This window comes from Otolemur garnettii, unplaced genomic scaffold, assembly GCF_000181295.1.
Source record: "Otolemur garnettii isolate 467f Iridium unplaced genomic scaffold, OtoGar3 scaffold00092, whole genome shotgun sequence".
NCBI lineage: Eukaryota > Metazoa > Chordata > Mammalia > Primates > Galagidae > Otolemur > Otolemur garnettii.
The window spans coordinates 6,619,896-6,631,837 of NW_003852487.1; the positions used below are offsets into that span (position 1 = coordinate 6,619,896).

Genomic DNA, 11,942 nt, shown 5'->3' on the forward strand with positions numbered 1-11,942 from the left:
TGCCCAGCCTTCTTTGTCTTCTTTTGAGAAATATCTTCTGATGTTGTTTGCCTACTTTAATTGGGACTTTTTTTTTTTACTGTTGAGCTGTTTGAGATATTTGTGTATTGTAGACATTAGTCACTGGTTGGATGGGTAATTGACAAATATTTTCTCCCATTCAAGAGGTTGTCTATTCTGTTATTTCTTCTGCTATTTTTTCTTTCTTTCTTTTTTTTTTTTAATGCACTTTCATTTTGGCTCAGCACCCACAGCTCAGTGGTTAGGGCGCCTGTCTATCACCCTTAGTGTTTATCATTTCTTTGTTTGGTATCATTTCATGTCCTTTCTTGGGGTATGGTGGGTTTGAATCCGGCCCAGGGTGCTATACAACAGTGACAACTATAATAACAACAACAGAATGGTCAGACATTGTGGCAGGCATCTGTAGTCTCAGCTACTTGGGAGGCTAAGGCAAGGCAATCACTTAAGCCCAAGAGTTTGAGGTTGTTGTGAGCGGGGATGCCACAGGACTCTACCGAGGACTACATAGTGAAACTGTCTCAAAGAAAAAACGCACTTTCATTTTATGTATTTATTTATTTATTTTTGAGGCAGAGTCTCACTCTGTTGCCCAGGCAAGAGTACTGTGGCATTAGTCTGGCTCACAGCAACCTCAAACTCCTGGGTTCAAGTAATCCTCCTGCCTCAGCCTCCCTAGTAGCTGGGACTAGAGATGCCTATCATGACGCCTGGCTAATTTTTCTTTCTTTCTTTCTTTTTTATACAAATTGGTTTTTATTGATTGATTGATTGAGGTAGAATGTCACTTTGTTGTCCTTGGCAGAGTGCTGTGGTGTCATAGCTCACAGCAACCTCTAGCTCTTGGACTGAAGCAATTCTTCTGGCTCAGCCTCCCAAGTAGCTGGGACTACAGGAAGCCACCAAAATGTCTGGCTATTTTTAGAGATGAGGTCTTACTCTGGCTTAGGCTGGTCTTGAACATGTGGGCTCAGGCTATCCACCTGCGTTGGCCTCCCAGCAAGCTAGGATTATAGCCATAAGCCACCGCGCTGGGCCTACACCTAGCTAATTTTGTTTGTTTGTTTGTTTTGTTTTAGAGACATAGTCTCACTTTATTGCCCTTGGTGAGTGCCATGGCATCACAGTTCACAGCAACCTCCAACTCTTGGGCTTAAGTGATTCTCTTGCCTCAGACTCCCAAGTAGCTGGGACCACAGGCGCCCGCCACAACGCCCAGCTATTTTTTTGTTGCAGTTTGGCCGGGGCCAGGTTTGAACCCACCACCCTTGGTATATGGGGCCAGCACCCTACACACTGAGCCACAGGCACCACCCTAATTTTTGTATTTTTAGTAGAGACAGGGGTCTTGCTCTTGCTCAGGCTAGTCTCAAACCCCTAAGCTCAAGCAATCCTCCTGCCTCAGCCTTCAAGAGTGCTAGGAGTAAAGGTGTGAGACACCATGCCCAACCTATTTTTTAATTTTTTTTTCAAATTTAATTTTTTTTTTTTTTTTGAGACATGTATCTCACTATGTCGTCCTCGGTAGAGTGCAGCTTACAGCAACCTCAAACTCTTGGGCTTAAGTGATTGTCTTGCATCAGCCTCCCATGTAGCTGGGACTACAGGTGCCTGTCACAACGCCCAGCTATTTTTTGTTGCAGTTGTCATTGTTTAGCAAGCTCAGGCTGAGTTCGAACCTGCCAGCCTCTATGCACGTGGCTCGCACTGTAACCACTGTGCCACAGGTGCCAAGCCTTAATTAGTTAATGTATTTATTTTTAGAGACAGAGTCTCCTTTTGTCACCTGCAGTAGAATGCCTTGGCGTTATCATGGCTCACAGCAATCTTAAACTCCTGGGTTCAAGCAATCCTTTTGCTTTAGACTTCCAAGGAACTGGGATTAGGGGCAATTTTTAGAGACTGGGTTCTTGCTGTTGCTCAGGCTGGTCTCCAACTCTCGAGCTCAGGCAATCCACTGGTCTCAGTCTCCCAGAGTGTTAGGGGAGATGGAGTCTCACTTTTGCTCATGCTGGTCTCAAATACCTGAGCTTAAGCACTCCTCCCACCTCAGCCTCCTAAAGTGCTAGGATTACAAGCATGGGCTACTGCGCCCAGCTGAAAAAAATTTTTCCAAGATTATGATCTCTCTATGTTGCCTAGGCTGGAGTGCAGTGGCTATTCACAGGCAGGATCATCGCACTTTACACCCTTAACCTCCTTGGCTCAAGCAGTCCTCCCACCTGAGCCCCCTAAGTAGCTGGTTATATTTTAAAATGAAATAACTAAAAATCTGGTTGCAACATCTTTCTCTATGTATGATCCGGGACTCCTTGATCTTAAAGCTTCACTGGTGGCCTTGTGGTGAACTTTCATTTGTAAAACCACTAGCTATCTGTACCTAGAGAAAAACATCCTCCAATATCCTGCCTCCTAATAATCTGAGTTCAGGGTGGGGAAAGGAAAATCAGAGTGTGACCTTTAAATCTGCAAATTTCCACCTGCCCATCCCCCTTTCTAATCCTATGGCATCTTCATCTGAGCCATTCCTTTTCCAGGCATTCCCAATGGCAGTGGGGAACCCATCTGGGTGGCTGGCACTGAACTTCCTGCTCTTGGCTGTGGTGGTGTCTTTCTTGGGCTCAGCCCTATCCATAGATGAACCACGGACCCATATGCTGAGGAAGGAGTCAATGATGCGGCTGGGTGGGCAGCTGGTGCTGGACACCCAGGAGGAGAAGGTCAATGAGAAGCTCATGACCATCAAAAGAGAAGAGATGACTGAGGCCATGAAGACCCTCGTGTTCCCACCCAGCATGCACTTCTTCCAGGCCAAGCACCTCATTGAGAAAAGTCGGGTGTTTAATATCCTGAGGAAAATGCCAAAAGGTAGAGATTGGAGGTCATTTTGGGGGGTCCTGGGAAGGTAGAGGGGACTAAACTTGGAGCTGTTATTTTTTTCTTTCTTTTTTTTTTTGAGACAGAGTTTCACTTTGTCATCCTTGGTAGAGTGCTGTGGCATCATAGCTCATAGCAACCTCAAAGTCTTGGGATCAAGCAATCCTCTTGACTCAGCCTTCCACTTATAGCTGGGACTATAAGTGCCTGCCACAATGCCCAGCTATTTTTAGAGATGAGGTCTTGCTCTGGCTCAGGCTGGTCTCGAATTCCTGAGTTCAAGCAATCCTCCAGCCTCAGCCCTAAGTGTTACGATTACAAGCATGAGCCACAGAGCCTGGCTTCTTTCTTCCTTTCCTTTCCCTTCTTTTCTTTCTTTTTTTTTCTTTTTTAAAGATAGGGTCTTACTCTTGCTCAGGCTGGCCTCGAACTCTTGAGTTCAAGCAATCCTCCTGCCTCAGCCTTCCTGAGTGCGAGGACCACAGGTATGAGGCACTACACCCCACTGGAGCTGTTATTGTTGTTGGAGCTGGTGTTCTGAATGGAGAAGAGAGAGCTCCATTTAGCTTCTCTGCTCCTCTGCTCTAACTGCCTGGATAGGAAAGGGGTATTTTATTATGGCTGTTGGTTCACTCTGGAATCCAAAGCCCCTGTTTCCTTGAGGACTCAGCCTCAAAGACAGTCAGGATTGGCCTGAATATTCCTGGTCTTCCCTGACAAAGCTGGAAAATTGTCTGGCTATGAGACAACATCCAGGGGCCAGAGAACCCTTCAGAGCTTTCCTCACAGCCTTTCTGCTACCCTTTTTCCAGGAGCGGTTACCAGGCAGGATACAATATGATATATTATCCTTGGTAGTATAAACACACTTCTAGGAATAGTAAAATAATTATAATCCTGCACATATAAATAGCAGTCTGCTGCTTAGAAGGACTTTTCTATACCCTTTTTTTAAAATCACATAAATAGGGATTCCTTTTTTTTCTTTTTGAGACAGAATCTCACTTTGTCGCCCCTGGTAGAGTACCATGGCATCATAGCTCATAGCAACCTCAGACTCCTGGGCTCAAGCAATTCTCTTGTCTCAGCCTCCTGAGTAGCTGGGACTACAGGCAGCCACCATAATGCCCAGCTAATTTTTAGAGATGATCTCACTCTTGCTCAGGCTGGTCTCTAACTCCTGAGCTCAGACAATCCACCTGCCTCGGCCCCCCTGAGTGCTAGAATTACAAGGCATGAGACACTCAGCCCTGCCCATAAATAGAGATTCTTGAATAAAATAACATTGGGAGTCTGTAAAGTAGCAACCCCAGTTGACGGGGCATGGTGAGAGGTGGCAATACAGCCAAGCTTAGGAAGCAGGGACACCTGTGCAGCGGCTAGTACCAGGGTCAGGTGCCACATGGGCAGACAGGGCTAAGACGCACCGTGTACTGCGTTGAGAAGAGCACCAGGGACACCCACCTGGTGTCTGGTCGGAAGGACACATGTGGGGGCCTCCAGGCTGAAACCTGCAAGCCAGAAGCTGCAGAGATGCAGACTCAGTGCTGGAGATAGAAAGTCTGCGGGTAGGGGGTGCGGGTGTGCAGGAGTGGCTGGAGAGCAGGAGGTTATCGAGGATAACCCGCAGACAGGACTGGGCCTGAGGCTCATTCTTCTGGCCTCCCCAGTCAGTGTTAGGGGGCAAGGCCCCACTGAAAGGCTAGGCTCCCAACAGAGGGCTGGAAGCTGAGGGCCTGGCTTGATCATCAGTCTTCTGATTCCAAGCCCAAGGTGCTTGCACCCCACATGCTGCCCTCACAAACTGAACAAGACTGCTGAAGCTTCTGACTCGTGAGGCAAGAAGCCTCCACACTTCAATTAGAGCCGAGAAGGCAGGGGCTGTCCAGAGCAGATAAGGACGAAGGACAGGGTGGCGCAGCTTAGGCACCATCTGAGCAAGGTGGCCAGACGGCAGTGCTTATCGGCCACTTCTTCCTGTGCGTCCTTGCTGTCCTCGCGAGTACTGCACCCTGGCAACTGTACTTCACTGCCTTGTCCCCCGTCTCCTCGCCTCTCTAGGGGCTGCCTTACACCTCCATGACTTTAGCATTGTGAGCATGGACTGGCTGGTGAAGAATGTCACCTACAGGCCCCACTGCCACATCTGTTTCACTACAAGGGACACCGTGCAGTTCAAATTTGCTGACCGGACTCCCACCACCCTGAAGTCAGAAGAATGTTCAAAGTGGATTTTGCTGGAGGATGTTCGTAAGCGGACAAAGAATGTCACTGAGTTTGACGACAGGTGAGTGCTAGTTTGGAAAGCATGTGTCACAGGCCTGTCATGGAGTGTGCAGTGCATAGGTGTGTCTCCCTTGGTACAGCCCACATATAACAATCTGACTTTGGGCGATGCCTGTGGCTCAAAGGAGTAAGGTGCCGGCCCCATATACTGGAGGTGGTGGGTTCAAACCCTGCCCTGGCCAAAAACTGCCAAAAAAAAAAAAAAAAACTGGCTTTATTTAGAGGATTAGGCAGCTTTTTCTCTTAACTTTATAGGGTACATGGCTTTACAAAAGCAATCAACATTTTGGCTTAGCACCTGTGGCTCAAGTGGCTAAGGCACCAGCCATATGCACCTGAGCTGGTGGGTTTGAATCCAGCAATCAACATTTTTTGTGTGTCCGTAGTAATTTCCTGGGGCATTTAAAATTTGATTTAATCTGCAAAAGGTATTGTCAACAACACTGTTGTTGCCACAAATGAGATTTGTCTTGATATCCAATAAGATCAGAGAGAAGGCTCGGCGCCTGTGGCTCAAGTGGCTAAGGCGCCAGCCACATACACCTAAGGTGGCGGGTTCGAATCCCCAGCCCGGGCCCGCCAAACAACAATGATGGCTGCAACCAAAAAATGGCCAGGCGCTGTGGCGGGCGCCTGTGGTCCCAGCTACTTGGGAGGCTGAGGCAGGAGACTCGCTTGAGCCTAGGAGTTGGAGGTTGCTGTGAGCGTGATGCCATGGCACTCTACCCAGGGGGATAGCTTAAGGCTCTGCCTCAAAAAAAAAAAAAGACCAGAGAGAAGTCCCTAGCTCTTGAAGTGACAGTCTTGCTGGGAGATGATGCAGCTTAAAAACACAATGGAGCAACTTCCTAACGACACATATAGCGAGATTATACTAACACTATTTTAGTTATAGAGTGCTTTCATGAGGTTATTTTTCTTTATTAGATAAGAAACATGATACAGCAAGGTCAGGCAAGCTGCCTGAAGCTACACGACTGGGAAGTGGCCAATCAGGCACACAAAGCTGGATTATGTAGTGCCAAGTCCAGAGTGATTCCCGTCACATGGCCTGCATTAGTCTGCTCATGCTGCCGTAACAGAATACCACAGGCCAGGTGGTTAAACAGCAGGAGTTTATTTTCTCACAGTCCTGGAGGGTGGAAGTCCAAGATGAAGCTGCTGGCATAACAGGTTTCTCTTGAGGCCTGTCCGCTTGGTGTCCTCACATGGTCTCTTCTCTGTGTGTGTACTCCCAGTGTCTCTTCCTGTTCCTATAAAGTTCTGGTCGTATTAGAATAAAGCTGTACTCTTATGACCTCACTTAACCTTGACTATGTCCTTAAAGGCCCTATTTCCAAGTGCAGGCAGTTTGAGGTTAGTGCTTCAACATTTGAATTTGGGCGGGACACAGTCCATCTGTAACTCCCACCAAGAGAGCTTGGTCTGGGATGTGAGCACTGTGTGGTCAGCGAACCAAAAGTGTGGAAGGAGAACAGACGGGCCTGGCTGGTGCTGTTTTCTGGGGACGGTGAGCAACAGTGGCTTCCTAGCCACGAGGACTAGGCTCATACTGGACGCCCCAGCCACTTCCTAGTGTCCCTTCCTTTGCTCTGCTCACTGGGACGCGTCCTGGTTTGCTTCTGGGTGGGAGATACAAAGTCGCCCTGCAGGTGCCTCTTCCACACACCCCCCCTTTGTCTTGATAGCCTGCTGAGGCATTTCACCCTGGTGACCAAGGACCCCGAGGTGACGTATACAGACCAAAATGTCGTCTGGTCAAGGTTTGAAAACATCTTCTCCACCATCTCTGGCCTTGTCCATTACGCACCAGTGTACAGAGACTACATTTTCCGGAGCCTGGAGGAGTTCTATGAGGACAACGTGTTCTACATGGAGATCAGGGCCATGCTGTTCCCGGTGAGCCCACACTACCCCCGTCCCCTCCTCTCCTCTGCTCTAGCCTGATGCGCACCTCTCTCTTGCTAGGACTGAATGCTTATGGATTTACCTGTAGATCTCTGGCGCAAGGTGACAGGTACCTTTCCAGGGCCACCATGAGCAAGGAAACCTGAAATGGACAGGATTGCTCCAGCAAATCTGGGGATGCAGCCCTCACTGCCCTGTGCCCCTGTCTGATGGTTCCCTACTTCTCTCCTCCACTGTGTTGCACAGTCTGTTGGTGGGAGGAGCTGGGGAGTGGCAGCCATGGAGGGAGGAGAAAGAGGACATGGAGAAAGGCCTTTAGGAGTAAAGGAGCCACATGACAGAAAGTCAGAGGGAACCTTTGAGCAGTTTCAGTGGTGTGCTAAGAAGAGAAGCCCAACTTCTGGGGGTAGAAAACGGAATGTCGGTGATAACCAGAAACTAGATTTGGCTGACTGAAGCCCCAGGCTGTGATTTAAGAGGCAGAAAGTAGAGGTAGCTAGAGGGGAACACAGAGGCTTCTTTTTAGGGTGGAGAAACTTCTGTTCACATAAGGAAGGAGCATGGAGAGGTTAAAAATAGGGGGAGATAGGCAGCGCCTATGTCTCAAGGGAATAGGGTGCCAGCCCCATAGCTGGAGGTGGTGGGTTCAAACCCAGCCCCTGGCCAAAATTGCAAAAAAAAAACAAAAAATGGCGGGGGGGAGAAAGAGAGCAGGATGTCCCTTAGGACAAAAGGAGGGGTCACCCTAGCACCCAGGAAGTGAGACTGTCCCACAACCTGAGAATGTTCTCTAAGACCAGAGGGGAGGTAGGTGTGGAGGGCATACATTGGGTGGCCGTGGTTGCAGAGGGAGGCAGGGCAGGACCATAGTGGGCAAGGCAAGGACACTGCTGAGACTGAGGGCAGTGCATGTTTGAGGAAAACTCTTGGGGATGGGAAGGTTGCTGATCCCAGATGATGGAAGCAATTCCCGGAGATGCTGAGAGCCAGCCCAGGCCAGAGACAAGATTCTGTCACAGTCCACACTGTGCGTGCGTCCTACTGCGCAACCCACCCATGGAGCAGACAGTGGCTTCACTGAGCCCAGGTTAACAGGATGAACAAAGTGGAAGAACTGGAAGGCGAGGAGGGCTTCTCAGCTGGAGGAGTATGAGGATTAGGAGGTGGGCAGGTGGATGAGGCAAGCAGAAAATGAGATAGCAGGAACTTGCAGAGTGGCCACCGAGGAGGTGAGTGACCTGGAAAGGTAGGGCTAGGCAGAAAGTGGTAAGTATGAGCTCAATTTGTCAGAGTGGAGCTGCTTGGGTGAGAACTTCCAGGGGGATTGCTAAAGTGCAAGATCTAAGGGGGCAGTGTCCTTGGGATCTAGTGTGCCCAGGAAGACCTAGGATGAAGCAACTTGGAACCATGACAAGTACTTTAGGGTACTCTCCTAAAATTAGCTGAGAAAGTGGGATCCATGGAGCACTAATTCTAAGAAGATGTTAAAAACAATTCAGATTTTAAGGAAGAAAAGTTGAAGAGAGAAATGGAAAGGATTAGGAAGAATCCAAAAGGAGGGAGCATCATCATAACAAATCTGACTTTAGGGCCTTGCATTTCAGCCAGAAGCAAAGGATGATTTCGGGTACTATGAGAATGACCAACTGCAGATTTGCAGACTGGAGCTGGGAGAAGTGGACGCTCTTTGTTGGTAGGGGAAGGGTCTGTTGAGGAGAGCAGCCCTAGGTGATCACATACTACTAGGAAATTATTTTTGCAAGTCTAGTGAAGAGAACTTTCCTGAAGACTTTTTTTGCAGGGGGAGGGAGAGGTGGATGGGGTGTTCAGTGTGTGGGCCTGATTCCTAAGTGCCCCATGTGATAGGGTCACAGAATTTGAGCTAAATACTTTTAGTGGCTTGGGAAAAGTGACCTTTGGGTAGAGTTTCCTTCACATTGTATCTAAAATAATGTGCTCATTCATTCAAAAAAAAATTTTTTTTTTTTTTTTGCTGAGGCTGGATTTGAACCCACCACCTCTGGCATATGGGGTTGGTGCCCTACTCCTCTGAGCCACAGGAACCACCCCATTCATTCAAATTTTTATTGACTATGCAAATACTTTGGTGACTGACCTTCAAGCCTGTGAAAGGGTCCACAGGGTGGCAACATTTTGGTGTTATTTTAGCATATTATTTTATCTTTATAATCTCGGAAATTTTATTATTATTATTATTTTTGAGACAGAGTCTTGCTATGCTGCCCTCGGTAGAGTGCTGTGGCATCAGAGCTCATAGCAATCCCAAACTCTTGGGCTGAAGTGATTCTCTTGCCTCAGCCTCCCAAGTAGCTGGGACTACAGGTACCTGCCACAGTGCTCGGCTATTTTTTTGTTGTAGTTGTTTAGCTGGTCCAGGTTGGTTCGAACCCGCCACCGTGGGTGCATGTAACTGGCTCTGTAACGACTATGCTACGGGCGCTAAGCCAGAAATTTTATTATTTATAGACCCAGAGTGATAGGACTCCAGAGGATTGATACACACTGACAAAATTCATAAGGAATGAATGTATAAACAAGAAAGTCAGAATGGAGCTACCATTCAGACCAGACACTCCTGCTTCCTAGTCAGGAATTTTTTTGCTTGAAGCCAAATCATAGTCATCAGTTTGGTGAGCTAGAGGCCTAATGAGCCCCTCACTGAGCTTTGAGAATTTAAGACTTGGTAACACTGTTCTTAACCTTTGGAAAATCTGTTAAAAGCTATGTCTCTGGGCTCGGCGCCTGTGGCTCAAGTGGCTAAGGTGCCAGCCACATACACCTAAGTTGGCAGGTTCGAATCCAGCCCAAGCCCACCAAAAAATACAACAATGACGGCTGCAACCAAAAATAGCCGGGCGTTGTGGCAGGGGCCTGTGGTCCCAGCTACTTGGGAGGCTGAGGCAGGAGACTCGCTTGAGCCCAGCAGTTGGAGGTTGCTGTGAGCTGTGATGCCACAGCACTCTACCCAGGGGGATAGCTTGAGGCTCTGCCAAAAAAAAAAAAAAAAAAAAGCTATCTCTCTGGCAGAGATAACGCCTGTAATTCCAGCACTCTGGGAGGCTGAGGCGGGAGGATCCTTTGAACATAGGAGTTTGAGACCAACCTGAGCAAGAGAAAACTCTCAAATCCACAAAAATAGAAAAATTAGCTAGCCATGGTGGTAGGCACCTGTGGTCCCAGCTACTCAGGAGGCTGAGGGAGCAGGATCACTTGAACCCAGGATTTTGAGGTTGCAGTGAGCTATGATGATGCCATTGCATTGTATAGGGTGACAGAGTAGGACTCCATCTCAAAACAACAAAAAAACCAAAAAAACCCCTCCCAAAACAAAAACTCAACCTGGCAGCACCCATAGCTCAGTCACTAGGGCGCCAGCCATATACATCAAGGCTGGTGGGTTGAACCCAACCCGGGCCAGCTAAAATAACAATAAAAATATTGCCAGGCGTTGTGGTAGGCACCTGTAGTCCCAGCTATCTGGGAGGCTGAGGCAAGCGAATCACTTAAGCCCTAGAGTTTGAGGTTGCTGTGAGCTGTGATGCCACGACACTACCTAGGGCGACAGCTTGAGATACTGTCTCAAACGAAACAAAACAAAACAAAAAAACCAACCAAACCTGAAAAATTGAACAAAAAGTGATCACCCTTTCCCCTATAAACAAAAAAGTACTACAATAAATTGAGTATTTAAGACAATATTTTTACAGCTATCCATATACATCCATAAACTGAAACAGATGTTTCTGAAATAATGCATTGCATATGGACTCTGATATTTTTGCTTTGTTTCCTTTTCAAAAGTTCTGGTTAGGATTCCTAAATCGACTTTCCTATCCTTATACCATGAAGACTACAGCTGCCCCAAGAGCCAGTTATTCCAGTTTGTGAGTCCCTTAATCTGAGAAAAAACTTCCTCAAGTCTCAACTTTCCCTTTTCTTTGGATCCTGGACTGACCCACCCTTTTTCTTAGATATATTAGTACCTTCAGACAATAGAGTCAAGGTTGGACCCAGGAGAGTCCAGTCACTCAGGTGACTTGGCTTATTTTATTTTATTTATTTATTTATTAGCCAGGGCTGGGTTTGAACCTGCCACCTCTGGCATATGGGGCCGGCGCCCTACTCTTTTGAGCACAGGTGCCACCCTATTTTACTTTATTTTTTGCAGTTTTTTTTTTTTGGCCAGAGCTGGGTTTGAACCTGTCACCTCCGGCATATGGGGCCGGTGCCCTACTCTTTTGAGCATAGGCACCGCCTGACTTGGCTTATTTATCTCCACTTGGATCTGTTGCTTGTTTTAATTAATTAATTAATTTAGAGACACAGTCTTATTCTGTCACTCTAGGGTTGAGTGCTATGGCATCATCATAGCTCACAGCAACCTCAAACTCTTGGGCTCAAGTGATCCTCTTGTCTCAGCCTCCTGAGTAGCTGGGACTACAGGTACCTGCCACAACACCCAGCTAGTTTTTCTATTTTTAGTAGAGCCAGGGTGGTCTCAACTCCTGAGCTCAAGAGATCCTCCTGCCTTGCTCTCCCAGACTGTTAGGATTACAGGCTCCTGTTGCTTATTTTATATTTTTTATTTTTTGTTGTTGTTGCAGTTTTTGGCTGAGGGCAGATTAGAACCTGCCACCTCCAGTATATGGGGCCTGCGCCCTACTCCTTGAGCCACAGGTGCCTCCCTGCTTGTTTTATATGTTAACATTCCTGAATTCTTAAGAAATCAAAGGCCCGGCTCGGCGCCTATAGCTCAACCGGCTAAGGCGCCAGCCACGTACACCTAAGGTGGCGGGTTCGAATCCCCAGCCCGGACCCGCCAAACAACA

General features: G+C 47.7%; 1 protein-coding gene across 1 annotated transcript in view; it reads left to right on the top strand.

The window, feature by feature from the left end:
* ADA2 (adenosine deaminase 2) overlaps window positions 1-11,942 on the top strand; it is a 37,201-nt gene that overhangs the window by 4,999 nt on the left and 20,260 nt on the right. The window contains exons 2-4 of the mRNA XM_003795469.3: window positions 2,559-2,889; window positions 4,960-5,185; window positions 6,873-7,083. Coding sequence (XP_003795517.3) covers window positions 2,568-2,889; window positions 4,960-5,185; window positions 6,873-7,083 — 759 coding nt within the window. The 5' untranslated portion in view covers window positions 2,559-2,567. The remainder of the gene's footprint in view (window positions 1-2,558; window positions 2,890-4,959; window positions 5,186-6,872; window positions 7,084-11,942) is intronic.